Source organism: Cebidichthys violaceus, unplaced genomic scaffold (assembly GCF_023349555.1).
Source record: "Cebidichthys violaceus isolate CVI_PGR_0920_01 unplaced genomic scaffold, fCebVio1.0.p SCAF_4, whole genome shotgun sequence".
Lineage (NCBI taxonomy): Eukaryota > Metazoa > Chordata > Actinopteri > Perciformes > Stichaeidae > Cebidichthys > Cebidichthys violaceus.
In genome coordinates this window covers 4,370,264-4,390,861 of record NW_027176594.1, presented here as the reverse complement: position 1 = coordinate 4,390,861, position 20,598 = coordinate 4,370,264, and the positions used below count along the sequence as shown (strand labels likewise).

The 20,598-nt window shown below is 40.1% G+C and overlaps 1 protein-coding gene across 1 annotated transcript in view; it reads right to left on the bottom strand.

Moving 5' to 3' along the window:
• Positions 1–18,154, bottom strand: part of nr3c2 (nuclear receptor subfamily 3, group C, member 2) — a 72,297-nt gene extending 54,143 nt beyond the window's left edge. The window contains exons 1-2 of the mRNA XM_068727735.1: positions 17,740–18,154; positions 14,414–16,228 (exon numbers count right to left, since the gene is read on the bottom strand). Coding sequence (XP_068583836.1) covers positions 14,414–16,209 — 1,796 coding nt within the window. The 5' untranslated portion in view covers positions 16,210–16,228; positions 17,740–18,154. The remainder of the gene's footprint in view (positions 1–14,413; positions 16,229–17,739) is intronic.
• Positions 18,155–20,598: the final 2,444 nt, after the last annotated feature.

Here is a 20,598-nt window from a genome sequence, read left to right as displayed (position 1 = left end):
TGTGCATGTATGTGTGTCTGCTTGTGTGTGTTTGTGTGTGTGTGTGTGTGTGTTTGTGTGTGTCCACCCAAAAGGGAGTCACAAGGGGACCAAAACCAAAGGGAGCCCGCTGAGGGGGAATAACTAAATCATGCAGCCCACAGATGTTTGTTTAATATCACAATGGTACAGAAAAGATGGGCCCAAAACTGTCAGATTGTTGCGTGGATGTGGTATTCTGTCTGACCAGTGGTGAGCATGCCTATGACAAATGTCGATCTAAATCTTTGAATCCATGTCAGCATGTCTGTAGCGCTGTGGAATGTAAACTAGTCAACAGGAGGACCGTAAGTCCTGCACAAACACCACAAGGAAACACTTGGCATCCTAGTGTTCTCATCGAAGTTGTGGAGAAAAGTTTATTGAGTAGCAGCTTAATTAGAGATAAGGGGTTACAAGCAGAAATAAATACATCTTAATTAGTTTTTTGTAAAGTTGTATTCAACTTAAGAAGCTTTTATGTGTGAAGAACTGAATCCTGAAGTGAGACGTTTAAATAAAAAGAAAAGTATCAGAAATTGTCCAATTGCAGAAATCCTTGTGCTGTTGATAAAGTCTGCTAAAGGCTGTCAGTCCTCATGAAAAAAAGTCTTTCATAGTGAGTTTCTTCCAGTAAATTAGCAATTATTCAAATGTTTTATCTGCAGGAAGGTGCGTCATGAAGAGAGTAGATACACAGCAGCTTGTACAGTGGCTGAGCCTCCAGGCTAAAACCGCTGAGGCCAGTGCCTCTCCCATCGCGTCAACACATGTGACGTGCCCTCATTTTCAACACCATTAATCTCGAGAGGGGGTGAAACGTGATGCAGTAGACTGAGCATTTGACTCAGCATTTTGTCTTGCCATTCATCTAGGGGGCTGTGTAAATGGTGTGTGTCATCGCTGGATGTGCAGGTGAAGAAATGTGGAGGCAGAGTTACAGGAAGTTGTAGTTCATCCCCACCATCAAACCACCAATGAATCTGAGCACACACAGACACTTTTATTTCTCTGACATTTTTTTAGATGGCAGGGATAACTCAAAGTATTTATAATAATATTACAATTGTAGTACTGTTAGCTTCAAACAGGCCCATTTAAGTTTTGATGAACAATGTCCTCTGTGGCCACAAGTGGAACAAAGCATAATTGGAGTGGAAATCTCCTACAGTTATTATACAGCCATTATAATGACTCACAATCAGGTGACCTGTTGGATAAGGCCCAAAATAAACAGCAAATGTGTCATCCATTGACATTTATTTCCTGTTGGAAAAAACCTCTGAAATGTATTTGTGAAAACTAAAACTTCAGTCTAAATAATCTAGTCGCTTTCAAAAAGCTCAGTAATTTCAGTACACTAACATCAGCCACTGGTTGTTCCAAACAACTGTATTGTCAAAAAAAACAGAGTAAGGGTTAGGAACCAAGGAACAGTTTTTAATTGTTACTGGTTCCTGATTGGCCAGAAATAAAACATGGATTATTTCCTGGCAATCTAGATCACACAAAGACAAAGTCTTTCTTTCTTCCAGTCTCTAAAAATAAGGCCTTATGCGCCTTACGAGGCACAAAGAAGTTGTGGTAACGGCTCTCTGAAAATGTTTGAAAATGTGACTAAAAGGGCATCCTGGAGCCCTCTAAAACATATTAATCTATCACTGTTAGCTCATTTTAAATATTGCTCGTCCTATTTAAAATGTAGGTCTAGTTTATTTCTAGTAAACTGTAAAAAACAAAACAAAAAAAAAACCTTCCAGACATGTATAACCCTACCAAAGGAAAACAGTGCTGTTAACTGTGCTCACAACATTCCCCAGAAGTATTCACAAAATAAACAAAATAATCTCACAGGTGTTTTCTAGAATGTGACATTTTCATCACTTAACTGAAGACTCTTTAATAGACAGTACAGTGAAATATGCAACTATCTGCTGTACTTTCCTTCTCTCTCTTTCTGTCTCTCTCACACACATACACATACATGAGCACACACCCGGACGCACACAGAGCGCCATACTTTTGTCTACAGAATGGTAATTTTCTCCTGTTCAGTTTCTGGCACTTCTCCAGTGGTAATCACTAAGGGGAAATCACCCCTTGAAACACTTTTGTGTTTGGCCCTTAATTCGTATTGCATGAAATGAGCATGCAGCTCTGTTCACAGAGGAAATAAACGCCATGCCTTCCGTTGAGCTTGTCTAATACAACACACAGATGGGAGCTCTAATAACTAATTCCAGAGCCAAGAGAATACAACAGCAATAAAATGTACCTGATCTGATAGTTGTTTTCATATTAAGACACCAAGTGATCTACTGACATGTAATATTATATGGCGCAGTAACAGCACGGCCTTCCTGCACCACCAGCTGATAATCCTCACCTATTTTATTCTCAACACTGACATTCATTTTGAGTTGAGGAACAAAGCCCAACATTTACTCTTGTTTTAGTATTTTCCATGTCCACCAGCTCCTAAGAAAATATCTGCCTCTTCTTCTATCATCTAAAAGCTCCACTTTCTTCACCAGCTTCTCGCTAACTTTGTCTGTCTGCTGTTTGGTGCTGAGCGAGTAGCGTGCAGTGGGTTTAGATAAACACTAGAACTGTGAGGAACTGCAGTCTGGTGATACTTCTCTGTGAGTGCATCCCTTCACGTTACACATTGTCATTTATTGATTAGTTCAGCTTTAAAGTTAGAGGTGTTCCAGTACCATTTTTTTCATCCCCATACCGAGTACGGATCCAAAGTGCGTTAAAAACAAAACAAAAGACATATATATGTACATGCATTACAACACTATTCAAATGATTAGGAAATAAATTATTATATTTATATTTGATTATTTGCTTAGATTAAAAAACATCTTGGCAGGATTAGTTTTAATAATGTATTATAGAGCGAGTTATCTGGCTAAAAGAAAGTTAATCAGGTCCTAATTCCCCCTCTAATATGTATTTTATATTGCTGTGAAAACATCTCCTTCAAACAACTGTATCTAAGTTTCTCGCCAAAAACTAAATTTTACAATGAGATCTACATGTGCAAAATAAACTAATTGACCTAGTTTATCTAATACATATCTGTATAATTAAGGTCACATGTACAAGTAAGGCAACCATCCCTCAATTTTCTTGTCTTTCTACTCCTGCAGTTTTGTCACTGTGGCGCCATCAAACAAACACATTCCAATGAGACAATCAACCCATCCACTTAATCTGTCAAACAGGCAGAAGCAGCTGGAGCAGTATCACACCTGAATAAGAAGCTCCCTCCTGGTGAGCCAGAAATGCCACAAGGCGCATGTGTCACTGGCACTGGAGTGAGTGGGTGTAATCATGCTGGAATGAAGGAAGAACCTAAGGCATGTCAGCTGCATTCACAACAAGCAGGATATCCTCCTCCACCAGCAACCCAAAAGAAACCTGGTACAGAAGGCTGCTTCTTAGGTTGCAGAGAAGGAACTTTCAAAACCACGTTTAACAATAGCAACAAAAGGAAGCAAACTTTTACCGGACAAATACACATCATAGAAATGTTTGTGTTATTTTATGCCTCCTCTTAGCAGATGTGAGCTGATTATTGTTTTTGGAATGGCTAATAATTCTGGATGCATCCACATGCAAAACAACTACAGGCCCAACAGAACATTTAATTCTGGATATTTCCACAGGTCATTGGTTTGAATCGTGGTTAAAAAAAAATCATACTCATGTTAAGACTTTCTAGTTCAGGGCCCCAAATCAATAACCCACTAATGAGAAAATGGAATTGTGGAAGACCACTGATTTCTGTGGCGTCTGGAGCTGCAACAACGCCAACCAGCCCACCAGAGTCAGGGGTACAATACATCAGGACCGATGGTTAGATGGCTGAGATGCTTCAATAAGAACAATGGTGCCTTTTACAAGGCGGCTCAACCTCCAGTGGTCCCGTTTCACCTTCTTTTGCATGCGTCCATTAAGGTCAACCAAATGGATGTAATTGTCTGAAACAAGGTCAATAAGAGCAACCGTTACAACAGTCAGAAAAATTGCACAGTTAAAGCAACATGCTACTTGAATGCAACAACGTGTGTCCGTTCCAAATGTTAACCATTGCTGTTACAAATAGCAAAGATCACCAAGAAACTGTAAGGATTCCACATACCATAAATGTATATTCAAATCTCATTTGCATTTATTCTACAACAGCTATCCCTTCAACGTGAGCTTCTTTCTAATGTGGATTTCTCCTCCCCATAGCGGTTGTGAAGCATGTTACAAGATAGGGGACAAAATACAAAATGCCCTCATTTTGTACAAAAATAAAATTGCAAAGTTCATTCAAAACTAATGTAAGGATTTAGCGGTTTGAGTTGCTGAAGCCTCATAAGTTTGGACTGCAGTTTAGAATACATTTTCACAGGTCAAAAGGACGGTAGATTTTGTCCCTCATTTCTTAAAGTAACTTGTCTATTTGAAATACATTTGCCAAGTTAAAAATGAAAAACTACTAGTATCGAATGATTAAAGTTTTGAAACATAATTACCCTACATGACTGTGTAACATAAATATAAGTTATAAAATAAAAATAACTTAAGTGTTAAGGGCACCAGACTAAATACCTGAATCTTGACCTACATTTTCTCATTGTTCCTCTTGTATTACCTTACAGCCACTCACATGATACTAAACCACAAACAAGAAAACCTGCACCTGTGAGCATGCCTGTGTTGTTACACAAACAACAAATCAATCGTGAAGGCGTGAACGTGCTTCTTTCCCGTTATCCAAGAACCCAGCGGCTGAACGAGATTGTGAATAAAAGCAAAAGATCCTGCTTAACAGTCAAAACCTTCAAAAAGCTCCAAACTGTCTCCCTTTCAGAGCAGAGTGAAACAGGCAGCTGTAGCCCAGTCAGAGGAAGGCAGGTGAAACGAAAAGAAGACATTGAACAGGGGAATGTTTGCTTGTGGCAGGTACAGTACAGTAAACTCTACAGGGAGAAGGCCAGATCTGAGTGTTTCCCAGAGCCCTGGACAGTATTGAGTTGATACCATCATAGTGTTCAATCAACAGCCTGACTGTGTCTTCCTGGTGAAACTGTCTATTTTCTTTATAGACAGGCCAATTCCCTAAATGTCCTGCTAACACCCTGAAATCCTATTTCTGTGACAATCTCACTAATCTCTACCTAGCTATGAAGACAACACTAGTAAAATTGCAATTTTCAGATCTTTCTACAGTGGAGTATCATTTGAAATGTATTGATCATAGAAATAAAATAGAAGTAGAACAAACATTCCCATTAAAATCCTATTAGCTGGATAGTCAGAGCTGCTGCTATAGTTACTGTATATATAGTTATATATATATATGTACCATTTCTATTGCGACCGTTGTAGCGGGCTAACTTCCGTATAAACTAAACCAACTTGGAGATCAGTTCAACAAACAAAATGTAATTTATCCCCATCTCAAAACCTAGACAAGTGAAAACAAAACTACACAACCTGAGGTAAGGGAGAAAGAAACAGGTTTTGTGTGTGTGTGTGTGTGTGTGTGTGTGTGTGTGTGTGTGTAATTTGAGAAAGCTGACCCTTTAATATCCCTTCGATAATGACTTTTCTTCTCTCTTCTACTGAAAACAGAAATCAGATTACACTTACTGCCAAACACGTTTACCCTTTTGCAGCGTCAGACAAGCAAATTATGTCTCCAAACAGGTTCAGTTTGGTATATCTTTTTCTTTGAGATGTCACTTGATTCTTGGAAGCTCCCTTTCACCTGCTGAGTTAGTGTGCCATAGGGGCGGCAGTGGGGCGCTACGTACATGATTTGTGCATGTAGAGGAGCTGAACCCTGAATAACAGGAACTCCATGGGATGGTCTTTTATGGACTTAAATAAATGCTAGACAAAGGACACAAATGATTTAGTTTTTTCCCCACAGCAAAGACACCCGGTGTTTTCTAGGAGGTCACCACAATGGCATGTGTGAACATTTCTGGGTGTTTCTGGGATTTTAACTTATTTGGACAGATGTAAAGAATGTCAGCTATAAATAGGCTTTGAGTGTAAGATGTACAGTACAGTGCACATGTTAGTATGCACTTTAGTACTTCTAGTGTGTTGGCTGTAATATCTGTGAAACATATTTAATAGAGGATTGGTTTTAGTGCTAAATGTGCTATTAAATCAAGAGGTAATTTAAAAGCAAACCCAATTTAGATAAAGCTATCTAATAATTTATTTTAGTTAATAATTAAAAATTGTCATCACCAAATTAACATCTTGGCAGCACAGCAAATAGATGCACTGACTAAAAAAAGTATACCTGCGAAAAAATGTAAATTGCGGTCTACGAAAATAATATCTACGAAGGTCACTGCATTAAAAGGCTCCAAACCATTTGAGAAACCTAAAAAAAGGTTGACTTCCTTTTTTAAATTTCATTTAGATAATTCCTTACTGTTTAATCTGCCTATACAGCATTTGTGTTATGAATTAAGTTATGAACAAATTTATTTGTGTTTTATGTCACAGCACCACTTTTCTGAATCATGGGTTCTGCTGATGTTAAAGTTTTTGTGGATGCATGTTGTGTGTGTATTTGTGAGAAAATAATGTTATGTAAAAAGACCCAGAATAACCCCCACCACCAACACACGCACACACACACTCTCTCTATTTGAGCCAACTATGCATGACCTACTTTGGGAACCTTTCCAAGCTGAACAATTAACATTTTTTGAAGCGTCTTCCTTTATGGCATCCTTTCCATGGAGGAACTGACAAGACAAACACTGGGTTTAAAAGTAAGCACTTTGGCATGAATACTTGGGCAAACTCTAATTAAACATGAATGATAAAGGCATGCCTTGTTTGCTCAGTCAAGTATATCAGGAAACAAGAGAAAGACAATAATACGCTTGAAGAGTGAGTCGAGATGGGTTCTCCACTTCCTCTCCACCAAAAGTGAAATATAGATCTCATTGCTTTTTATAGCTCTGAATGAATTATGTCAATTACATCTGCATGCATTTAGCTCTACAAACAATTCCTTTTTTATTTATGACAATAGTGATGGGCTCTTATGACCAGTTAATCATTGTAATTTGTGATTTAATGTGTACATACTGTATTTCCCTGTAGTCACCCTATATTACTGATACCAGCATGTTGCTCTATCATCTCAGGTGATTGTGCATTACATTCAGCTTCTCCTCCACACAAAGCTAATGACTCAGGAGATCTTAAAGATTACTTGTGAGATATCTTGAAGACTACATGCGTGCTAAGTAAAACAAAGTACTGCCATTCAGCAACATTATTTTACACAGCAGCACACTATAAAAAGCAAGGCATTCGTCACAAAACAGAGGCATGCACTATGCTTTCTTGCAGTATTTAGTTTCCGCCTCCTTTATGCAGTTACTTAATGACCTCAACAACAGAAGGGAATGTCAGCGGTAGGTAATGGAGAGTAGATCTCCAACTGCAGGATTGGCCAAGTGGAAATCTGGCCCTCTGTCACCAGACTGTGTTTCAGGATGAAGTTCAAATGAGGACAAGACAAGCATTCACATCCCAGGAGCCTTGGCCAGCAGTAACCACACTTTTATTAGGGTGTCAAGTCCGGCCTAAAATGTGTGCGGCTGCTGTTGTTGTTGTTGTTGGCGGCGGCGGCCCTGTTGTTTGCTTGTGTGTGTGTGCGCATGGCTCTGCGTGGGAGAGGCAGAGTGGAGACTTTTAACATGGTTTCTTTTCTGTGCAACAAAAGGATCCGATCATTGTGCCACACAATGTTCTTTTAAAAAGATTACATCCACTGTAGGCATTTACTCCTACGCTTTAATAGCACAAATTTAAAAAAAAAAAAAATTCCATTCATGAAGATGGAACAGAGAGCTGGCTTTCATTGCGCCCTCATGGCTATACCTGTTGAAATAACACTGTTGGATTTTTAGATCTGTTCTGAAACTTGTTTACATTTTGTATATAAGCTTATTTTTTTCAACCATGTCATCAGAATCAGCTAATACTGTCGTAAACATTTTTTTTTATTTTGACTGAGAAAGCAAAAGTATTTAACAGAGCTGCTCGCAAAACAAAAAGCCAAAATGCTAATAGTGACTTTTACCTTTTCCTTAAAACAGCATAAATAGATATTTTGGTCAGTGGAATAAGTTGTAAAACACAACATTGAAATATTATCACCTTATAAAGTTGTTGTGGTGAACTATTAGCAGAAATAGCTTATTTATATATCCAGCACACAGAGCTCTGTTTTGGTCTCCACTTTATCCTAGGGAGAATAAATTTAGTATAATATTAAAAAAACATGTTGCAATCATTTCAGGTTTTATGGATTTCAAACTAGTTATGGTTAAGTGTGTAATATTGATACTAAAAATGAACTAAAAAAAATGAACTAAACTGCATCCTAATATGAGGCTATGAAACAGCATTAACAGCATGATGGCGCTAAGCTTCTCCGCTGTGAGAGAAATGTAAAAATATCTCTCTCAAGATTAAGCACAAATATCATCTCTGCACAGTCTAGAGTGGTTTACTAACTCCCTGCAGCCATTTAACCCTTTACCTAAAAAAAAATCCTTCTCACTACTACAATCACCTTGCAGCCAGGGTCTAAAATACCTCTTATGGAGCTTTTATTTTAGCCAGGCATTCATTTTTAAAGAAAAATTCTTATACTCTAAGAATTTTCCCAGCTCTACTACTCATACCTTGAATACAGCCTCAATATTCTGCTCTACACAGCCTCCAATCCACCCACACCAATGAGTGATAGGCTGCCCAGAAAATGGCAAAGAACTGGATCTTGTGGGTTCTATGTATCATTATAATTTTCCGTTCAAGTGTTTCATTGATTTAGATTTTTTCCAGTAGACATCCATCTTTTTTTTTTTGCCATGCAAAGATACTCATGCCGATTCATAAAAGAGAGTAAACAAAAAATTCTATAATTTCGTTCAGCTAATTGTCTATCTAAAGTAAAGAGAAATGGTTCCAGGCAGTAGGGTGGTTCAGCTGGTTCAGATGTTTCAAGGCTGTTCTTGGACATGAGAAATCATATTATATAAAAAAATATATATTTTCAATGGTCAATCAGTATAGAATTAGTTTTCTTGCTTCCATAAGCTAGACAGTGTCACGCTCCTCATTTTAAAGTGATTCACAGGTTGAAAATCTTAAGAAAGTCTTGCACTGACTGTCTTTATTTTCATACTTGATGGGAAAACATGGCTATTTATGTGCTTGGGAGTACGAGTTGATTTTCTTCACTCACTGTTGGACTGTTGCACTGAAAGTATGAACTTAAGACGCCGTATACAGATTTATTCATGTGCTTGTCCCAAAGTGCTATGCCAACAGTTCAGAAGACACTTTTGATGCATTTCAGTCCATGTGAAACACGTTTAACGTGACAAATGTTACACTTTGATCATTTTAACATTGTTTAAATGCATATACGAGTCTTTACCTGTAGCTTTATTGACCAATTTTGATCAACGGTCTTAACTGAACCATCACTGAGAGGTTGGAAGGAGAAATATGTTTCTCAAAAACCTATGGAGCCATCATTTGCAGGGTACATTAACTAGCATTACTACTTCTATGCTACTCACACTGCTGAAGGGAAACTGAATGTATAACACATTGCTTTTTATTGATTGTACCAGCAAATTAAGACCAACCTGGCTTTACAGGAACAGAGTTGTTCCTTAAGTTCATTGTCTTCTGTCTCAGTCTCCAGGTGATGTTGGGGTTAACTTTTACAGTGTGATCTGTAGGATTTAGGTCCTTTTTTTGTCTTTTCAACCCGTTTTCGCCTGAATCACTGAATCAGTTTAACATCCTGGATATATAATTCAAACAAATATAGTAATATTGTGACCCTTTTTTCTGCCTCTCTTTGAAATCTCTTTTTGTTTTTCAAAAGTGTTTGACACTTATTCATGGAGTGCAGTTAGTGACAGTGTGGGCTCAATGGTAGCTCTGACAGCTTGACAGAATAGTGGCAGGGGGCAAGGCTTAGCAAAGGGTCGATTACATTTTCTTCATGCGCAGGGTACTTTTACATTGGTTTTGAGTGCTGTGTTGCATTTCATTGAAAATAACTATAGGCTGAGATCAACTAGTCCCAATATCCTTTGGTGGGCAATCAATTATCTTCACAATTAAAAACATGACCTTTTCACCCAGTGTCCTCTCAAACCACCACACAGTCTGGATTAATCAGAAAATTCCTTTTGAGACAACTCTTATTAAATGAAAAAAAAACCTGTATGTCTTCTTTTATATGAAGTTACGGTTCTTCATTGAGAATCTCAGGAATCTCACTATAAAATGTAGTGCAAGATGACTTTAATCCTCAGCTGGTTGACCCCAAGTTATTTATTAAATGTGAATAGTTCCTGCCGTCCACGCTGCATTATTTTTTATCAATATACGGGCTGGTAGTCGCATACATCAGTATCAAAAGAAATTGATTTAAGAGTGCACTCTTGAAATTACTCACACTTGATGACTGTCAGGCCTGCATTGAGATATCATCAAGAGTTTCTACACATACAAAAGAGCTAAAGAAGCTCCTTGTGTGTTTTTCTAAAGCTATCTGGCATTCATTAAATCTCATTGAATTAAGGGAGTTGAAAATTAAGGAGAGTCTAATAGAGAAAAAACATGAACATGTTACTTGAAGTTTGTCAGTATATATGATTTAGAATTAAATGATAATATGATGAATGATTTACAGTAATATTTAAATTAAGAACAAAAAGTTTTGACAGTACACACATAAAATAAATACACTTGCACTATAAGACATCATCTTTGCCACAGTAGTAGAGACAGACAAGACCCACACAGCCATTCTCCAACACAAACACCTGTAACATCCTTTTCACAACCCAAACTAGCAGCTGCCCGTTTTATAGTCAGGAACCCATAATGCACTGGGAGCCCCTGTGCATGCCTGGTGTTGGGATTTAATTGGATATTAGTACCCAGCAGTGTCTGAATTAATCAAATCATTTCCATCCATTAATTTAGTGGAGGAACATACAATTAAAGCCTTATTAGTGTGCTCTCAGGAGTATGCCTTTTCATCCCTCTGCAGAACATTGAGGGTTGGCCAGAGTCCAGTGCAAAGCATTCTCCCTGGTGCTTCCTCATGATGGACACTGTTGATCTGGCTGCAAGCTTAAAGCGAGGGAAATGTCGGCCAATAGTAAAGTGCTACTTTTCCAATGGCAATAATAAGAGCTCATCTAAATGAAAAAAAAATACATTGTTGGCTTCTATTATGAGTCTTTACCATTTGTCAGATTATGAAATTATTAGGTCAGGGGGCTGACAAGTTTTAGAGTAATTCTATTTGGTGAAACATTACTGTGAAAACCAGGACAAAAATACCCTAAATAGGGTGAAAAGAGATTTGGAGATTTAGACAACGAACAAACATAATCCAGCACACAAATGTAGGTCATCTAATGATAATTTCCATATTTTCATATTTCATACAAATCTGACTTACTTCATAATGGACTTAAAACTACAGTCCACAGCTTTTTAAATAATCTTAAAGAGAATAAATAAAGGAATTAAACTTTTTTGTATTAGAAAAATGTCAGCATCCAAACCTCTAATCGCGTACAATACACCGTACAATACAATACAACTAGTTTGATTTAGCATTAAGTTTAAATCAAACATTACATAAATACAACAATTCTGGTTTGGGTGACTTATTTCGTTCCCCCTTCCTCCTCTCTTGTGAATCTGAGTCAAAAGGTTTTTGCACAAAGTAATCCAGACTGCTCAGATGAGCAGCCATTTTTAATTAAAACCATTTACACAGGAAACCAAAGTGAGGAAAAAAAACGAGCCAAGGGATTTTATACTCTGTCATCCAAGGCTTCAGCGGATCAAAGACTTTTAGTTGTGCTTTTTAATGGTTACGTAACATTTTTGCCTATGAAATATTGGGCCTGGGCACCATGTAGTCAGCCCAACGCTCGGCAGTGCCACAGATTTCCTGCAGTGCATTTTCAGATTTCAGGCAGGGTACAATAAGCCCATGTTTATGTCTAAGTATAGCTGTCAATCAATACAATACTACGGGTGTAACAGGACACTGAACGTAGGCAGAAACGTCTGGAAAAGAAGTTATATTCTTGCATTCTACAGACATTTCTATATCTAAATAATGTCTGTGTGTGTGTGTGTGTGTGTGTGTGTGTGTGTGTGTGTGTGTGTGTGTGTGTACATAATTGTATGTATACGTATATGTGTATTTGTGTCTATCTGCTTCCTAGCCTGCCTGGCTGGCTGCCATGTGGCCCAACTCTTACTGTCATCCTGTCTGACATTAGGGCTAAGCTGGATCTCATTATGACCAAGGTGGCAGTGATCCCGTCAACATCGCTTTGGCTCCTGCCATATGGGTCGCCTCCAAGGTAACAGGGCTGTATCAGTCTCCTCAGAGCTGCGAGCCTTGTCATAGCACACACACACACACACACACACACACACACACACACACACACACACACACACACACACACACACACACACACACAGACAGACGGAGTATCTACTCTCTAGACGAGCGTGTACTGTACATATAAAGCTGAATAAACATGTCAAACAGAGAAGACATAAATAACCCTCATGAGATAATCAGGTCAGATCTATGGGTTGGATGCAGTCTGAATAAATACAGACACACAACATGCTTACTATACATGTTTGAGTACAAAATATAATGAGTACAATCAATCTAATGTAGTTTTTAGCAATGCATTAGATATGAATTAATCAGTTAGTGTTAATCAATTTTGCTTGTTAGATAAATAGTTCAGTGTGACCAAATCAGACCACAGTTATGATAGATGCATAAAACATACAAACTGAAAAACAACCATCATGTAAAATGTTTTGCATTTTGCTACAGTAAATCAGTGTGCAGTTCAACAAGAGCAGTCAGTGATGAAACACCAATAAACCGACTTTTTCCAAGTCCCTTCCTCCAAACTGAAACTGCAATCTGAACGGCAGAAGCTGAAGAAAATGAAAAATAGACAACTGAACGTAGCAGAGCAATCAGTGAGATCTGCAAAGTTGGTTTCCACAAATTCAATCAGGAAAGCTTTTGATCTAATAAATCTCAATTTTGAGATTCTGTGCAACATCAGTTGCCCAAAGTCGGTCTGGAATTGTCATGGTCAAGGCACCGCCGAACATAGCGGAGCAACGTACATCACCACACAAGCAGCAGCTCACAAACTGTACTTCTCTTACAGCAAGTGTCTGACACATCAAAGCTGTGCAACTAAGCAGGTCATTTACAACTTTATTTAGTGCTTCTTTGCACCAGCCAAAAGTGAGCATTTATAACATCACATGCATAAATACATGATAGCCATGTAGTTTATGATAACACCAATAGACAGTTACTGCTGTTAAAATACGCAAAAATCATCCCACCCAGATTCCCTGGACTACAAACCTTTCTTCTGATTTACTGCAAATAAACACCAGCACCTCTCACTGTGATTATACTTCTGTATTTTCAACAATGTTACCATGTGTCTCATGGTCAAGATAACGGCTTTGATATTCACTGTTATTAATCGTGTTGATGATAATTTACTTCCTTCGGCTTCACATGCAACTAGGACACCACAATACTCTGGAAGCACAACAACTGTGTCAAAGTTGCACTTTGCCAGATTGGCACCGATTATAGATTTTCTTCTCTTTGGCCTGTTTGTTTTGTTTCAGCCCCCACCCTCACAAAACAAACTGTTTATTTCATCAGTTTGGCAACAAAAGCATGTGATCAATCATTTATAATTTATGATGCAGTCAATGGCTTAGGGCCCATAAAAACAGATATTTGCATTACACAAGTTCTTAGCTGGAACTCCGGATAACAGACCAATAAATATTGTTGTTGTACATACACACAGGCCCCTGATCTGATAAGAGGTAAACTTTGCCTCTGTTTTACAGTAGACCACAGGGCAGTGCTAGCAGGGATGATGTTGTGATCACATGCTACTATAACAATGACCTGGACCCCGTCCTTTAATTCCTGTTCCCCCAGCCAGCATCCCGCTGCCTTTCCCAAGCCCTGCTGTTATTATTTTTGCTCTGTTCAAAGCAAACGCCCTAACTCCCTTGTGTAATATGAGTCTGACTGTAACAAACTGGTATACTCACACCAAAACAAGGAAAAATTGCTTCTCTCTATGAAGCTGAACTTTTTAATACTTATCACAACTCTGAAAATGTCACAGCTTTCAAGCCAGAGATGTGACGGCGATACACTGGAAAGGCACTCACTCGGACGACATAGAGAGGTCTTTATTCTCCTTACCTCGTCATGCTGTCCGTGATGCAGTTCTGACCCAGGTATCCCTCACCTCTGGCCTGTGACATGCCCGGCCGAGATTTCCACGACTCCATTAACGCCGTTACGGGCGAAATTAGATTCAATAAAGGGTTGGACTGGTCCCTCACATCATGCCGCGTGAAAGACATTGTTCCTTGCGCTCCAATCTGGTAATGGAATGAATGTCCACCGGAATTAACTCCAACAATGGCCGATGTGGGCATGCTGTTATTCTCTTGGTAATAGCTGCCATCAGTGGTCTCCTGCTTAACCCCTTTAGACAGGACATTGTTGGAGAACACATCCGGCTCATAGGTCCCATTCATAGAGGGGACAGGGGGTCCTAAGATACCAGAAAGACTGTATTCATCAATGTTATTCCTCAAGGACAGGTAGGTGGTCTCAGACGCAGGATAGAGACTATGGGATGGTGACTGCTCACCATAGGGCTGTTGGTTCATACACCCCTCATCTTTGTTTGGCTCACTCTTAATCTGTGTGATAAAAGGTGTGCTACTCACATTACATTTGGAGCCGCCTAAACACATGCTCCTGAAGTCAGTTCCAGGCTCGTTCTTAATGTACTTAACCATGCCCATCTGGTCTAAGCCGACGTTGAACACCTCCCCATCTACCATCTCTACTTTAGGAAATTCAAAGTTCTTGAAGTCTGTGTCTCTGGTCAGACCTGTTGCTTCTGGGCTGTTGGTGTCATTCTGCACCAAACCCAGTCCGCCAGCAGGACTGCAAACAGGAAACCCACCTGAGGAGGGGTTCTGTGGGCTGCTGACAGCCATGGTGCCCACTTTGCCCGGACTGGAGATGGAGGGCCTTGCTGTGTTGCCGTTGTTGGCAGTGCTGGTGCAGCAGCCACCTGTGGGGCTCGAGACAGATGACCTAATGTTACAGGTGGTGCTGCAGGACGGAGGCGATCTCACACTACTCATACTCTGGGGGCTGGACATGGGGGACCTCATGACGTTGTGCGGGCTGGTGAGAGGTGGTGAGCCCACTGTGCTGGACTCCACGGGGCTACATGTGGCTGAATTCCTGCGCTTGATGTTGGCCAGAGTTGCAGCACAAGACGTCTGGCTGACAGGACTATTGACGGATGAGCACACTGGTCCAAAACACGTAAGAGGACTGGTGGTTGATGACACCATATTGTTGCTGCCCCCTGGGCTGGAGATGGAGCTGGAGGTCTGGGGGCTGCAGGACAGAGATGAGGCCAGCATTGAGGCCGAGCTCACTGGAGTCCCAGTGGTGCATTCTCTGGGAGTGGTGCTGGACTGCTGGAACCCAAATGGCTTTAACTTGGGGCTCTTTGTGGATCCACACTGGGTCTCCTCTAGAGCCCGTCCACACACTGTATACATCTTCCCAGGGCTGCTACTGCCCCCGTGCTGGCTAAAGGCAAAGTCTGCCTCCCTGGCAGCATTCATATACAGGCCCATAGACTCAGCCACGGTCTTGGAAAGCTCTTTAGAGTCCATGTCCTGCTTATGACCATGGAGGGAGTTGTTAAAGTGTGGGAGAACAAATGGCTGGTTCTGGACAAGCCGAAGCATTGGCTGCTCCTGCTTCTTTGTATTGTTGTCTTTACAGTCGGTGGCTGGGCTTCCAGCAGGGCAGCTGACATTGACTATGTCCATCAGGATATCGCTGCTAGTCAGACTTGAATCCTCTGTGCTGCTGCAGTGCTCCATGGTGATGGGGACCTGCGACCATCTGTTCTCTGTATCACTTCCATCAAAGAAACTTTGGTATCTTTTGGTCTCCATAGCTGGCTCATCGATTCACCTGGTAAATGAAGAAAAGAAAAGAAATGAATGAGAAAAGCTGCACACAAGTCATTGATTTAATAATAATAGTTGAGTAACAGGTTGTATTAAGGGTAAGTACCTCCAGGCAGAGATTACTGGTCTCATGTGAGACAAATATTTTTATTAAGGAATATGCTAATGAATCTTAAATCTAGAGTGTAAATATAGTCTTCTTTGGTTTTGGATAGCAGTAAATTCTGCTTCAGAAGGGAAGAGCGAAGCAAAAATGTCTGTGTGAAGATGTAGAAATATTATATCTACAAATAACACGCACTTGATTTAAGTAATTTGACTTTATTTATAAATATAACACTGAGACAAAAACATGAACGATGCTGTGTAAACAATATGTTAAATCTGAAAAATTCCAAAGCAAGTCAGTACAATATTTCCTCTCTCTCAGATAAAGCTCCTCATCACTGCACTACAGGGGATGTACAGTCTGATAACTTGACGAAAACTGCATTGCAAGGGTTAATGTATCTACGTGACGTCGTCTGGGCTTTTCGTTTTAAATCCCCACCTCTGCTGCGCCTCTATTGGACAGCTCAGCCAGAAATCCACCAGCTTTATCAGGCCCATCCATGGGTTGGTCGGAAAGCTGTCACTCAATAGTTACTGCTCTTGCAGCCACAACATTGCTGCGACATAACTTAAAATGTTGCTTTAGCGGTCATGTGCAAAAGCAACAACAACACTGGCAACAATCAGACGCACAATCAGACACATTATAGCAGGTTGCAATAATGAGGCGTTGCTTTAGGTGATGTTTGAATATGTATCTTTCTGCGCTACGGCGCACTCTTTGACGGGCTCACAGCGGCGGAGCAGACAAGACATCTGAATTAAAGTTATTCACATTGCCTGCAAAATGCCCCATGCATTGTGTGCAGATCCATGAATACAAACAAAATAGAAAATAGATGTCAGTGTGATAATTCCTCCCACTTGCCGTGATTGCCCTGCCTCTGTAGGACATGCAACTCTCTGCATGTCTCTCCATTTTGCGTATGCGCAGAGTAAATACTAAAAGACGATTTTTGCTGAACTGTAGCTGTTAAAGTTATTATTAAAGTCGTCTCGTTGACAGCTTTTTGAATGACAAGAAGGACTAAGTGCAGAAAGAATGAAATATGAAATATTAAAGTCTGATTTTTGGTAGTAATTTGACAGAACTAGATATTTCTCAGCACCTTTGAAAGACGCTTACAGACACAGATAAAACAGATAACATCTACTATATGATTGCGGTTATTTTTTTTATCGTACACAAAGTGCATAAACTTCTTGGCGACTTTGATGGACCAGACACAGAGCTAACGGTCCCGGTGTAAAGTTATTAGATTTCTCTCCCCCCGCAGCAAATGGACCCGGGATGCAAGTATTCAGTTATCCGACTGAGCAGTGACGAGTTTGCTTTCATTATCACCTCAGACCCAGCGCCAAATAAAAATGTACAGTCAAACACTGAGCTCCGTCCTTTCTTACCTTAATTACGACATTCAGAGTTGTCAGGTGGCCGTGTTGCTGGGCAGCGATAATCCAGAGGACCAAAAAAAAAAAAAAAAGACACGCAAAGGCAAAGTCAATAAATATCAACAAATGTGCTCTGTCTACTCTTTCCAATACATAGTTTTCAGTTTGACAGCTAGACACACTGGAGAAGTCTACTGCGTATTATCACTAGTAATCCTCAACAGCGAGCCGCTGCTCCCTGACAGGACGAACGGCAGCGACGGGTCGGACGACAGCAGCAGATGATCTCACATTATGGCCGCAAATTTGCAGATTAGCGATGCTGGGCCCGAGATAAAAAAAATAAATAAAAAATAGGTATAAAAACAAACGGAGGAGTCGGTTTGACTTGGAAGTCAGAGAGACGTCATTCTGTGCACATGGACCCTCCTACTGCAACGAGTGCAACACAAACTCCGAGCAGGGGAGGCGGAGGAGAGAGGGGAGGGGCCCAGCGCAGGTAGACAGAGCCGCCTGGAAATAGGGCACCGTGCTCAGCGCAGCGTTGTCTGAAATAAAGTCTCAGTGTAACAGCGAGAAGCAGTCTTCTTTCATTTAGTTACATTTGTTTTCCTCTGCAAGTTTGTTCCATATTTCTGTCGATAACGTTAAATAATCCCTCCTTTTCCCCTCACCGCGCTTTATGCTGTTTTTTTTATTTTTCTTGTTTCATCTGTTCTAGTGCCACCTCTGAAATGGTTTACCATATAGAGCTCGTGCGCAATCATGCACATGCACGCACACTGAAAATGTAGAGTGGAGACAGCCTCACTTTTACAGTTCACGAGGATTTTTATTAAAAAGAAACCCTGTTAACATTGAGCGAGGAGTCATTCTTACTGTAGGAGATAAATCAAGTCCGAATGGTCAGGATGTTTCCCTGTAGCATCACAACGGCTGCCTCCACTAGGTGGAGCAATATTTCTATTGCTGTTGGAAGAGCAAGTCTATTGAGTGGTCAAGATGTCACTTAATTCACGATGGTGCAATTCTAACCTCTAATGAAAAAGATTGCATGTGCTTAAAATGGATTTGACATTTAGTTAAAATGTTTTTTTGGTCTGCCAACCTAAATCTGTAGTTGTCTTGGCTTATGAACGATCAACCCTATCATAAAAACAAATTGACATGTAGATAAATGTGTAAAAGAAACTACAACATAAGGATGACGTGGTTACAATATCGGTTAGGTAGACCTTTTTTATTCTGTTTTTAAAACTATAGCAAAAGACATAATATAGTGTGTTATTTAAATGTTCAAGCATGCACCCAATGGAATCAGTAACCACTGAAATGATAATGATAAAGTAGATAAATACCCACAGTTAATTAAACCTACCAGACCTACAGTCAAACTGGAATACTGTAACTTAGATTGGATGAGATCAGTATGGCTTTGGTGCACTGAGCTGTTATTTACATTTTCCTTTACCAATGTGTCATGGCATTGATGATTTGAAGGTAGACTCTGGTTTCACTCCAGTAACACCCAATAATCAGTTTAAATCTCTGGAGTTGTCAGTCAGTCGAGTCACTTTCTGTAGTGTTTCTTGTGGCTGCATAAAGGTGTGTTAGTAGGATTTAGGCTTTGACAGTGGAGCTCTATATAGTATTAATGTTTGTCTTTATTGCATGTCTGGGTTTTCCAAGCCAGCCTGTAGCAGCCATTAACCAAGCGAGGCAGCAGCAGTAGTTAGATTAGTCAAAGCCATCCAAGCAACACTGCCCACCTCCCTGATCTGCCTGTTAATCACCCATGAATGGGGACCTGCTTTCAGAAAAAGCAGGAGAATTGAGATATAACCAATGTTTCCCACCCCCATTCACGCAGCTCCCATTTGTCCATTGCACATAATGGGTGCCAGTCAAACACATCATGAGCAAATCTAATTTAGCCTTGCATCACAGATTTTTCCACAGTGACAGAGTCACAAGAAATTGCAGACTGACAGCAGAACACGGCTGACATGAAATCAGTAATAATTGCCTCCCTCATTGGTAAAAATTTGAGGCAGCTCCATTGAGTCCCACTGAGCTTTCAAGCACCATCGTTTTAGTCAAATCAATGATAATCACAGTAGCCTGAAAACACTGTATATACATGGGAGTTAAAAATAGTTTTGTTTTTAGAGATGGGGGGGGTCCTTTTGGATGAGTGATTGCAATGATTAGGAGCAGGCTTCCACTCCAGTTTAGAGACACAGCAGACAACTCCAGTAGCTGGGAAGGCCAAAGGCAAAACAGAGAGGTGCATGCTGCGCCTCGTGGGGACAGGTGAATTGGAGCATGTTAACTCTGAAACAAAACACTCGTCAACTCAGCAGAAGACCCTGTCCCCATCGTATGTGGTAATTACTGTGGTAGTTTTAATCAGGGAAGAAGTCCGTCACCATCATCCTCCCTCAGCTGCTTATTGTTCCAGTTTAGCAGTTATTCATGAGGTTCATTCACATCTGAAGTGATCATGTAGATGTCCCAGACGTGAGCCACTTGGTTACACTTCCCTCTTCTTTCTCACAGCTTTGAATTGACTTAAATGGTTTAGCATTGACTTAACGTCCAAAAGTACTTTTTTGCAACATAGGCTGCTAAAACATTAAACCTGCAATATCCGATTTTTTTTAGTCACTAAAGGAGCATGAAGAAGCTGAAAACACAACATTTGTGAACTTCTAAGTTGATATTGGGAACTTTTTAGCAAACCTCACAGAGCATCGTTAGCAGTCATGGGAAGGCGGCATTCTGGCCACCTAATGATCGCTGTATTGTAGCTTTTTTTTCTACTCTCTCTCCAACTCCTGAGAACATATTTTTCTGCTAACCATGTGCTAA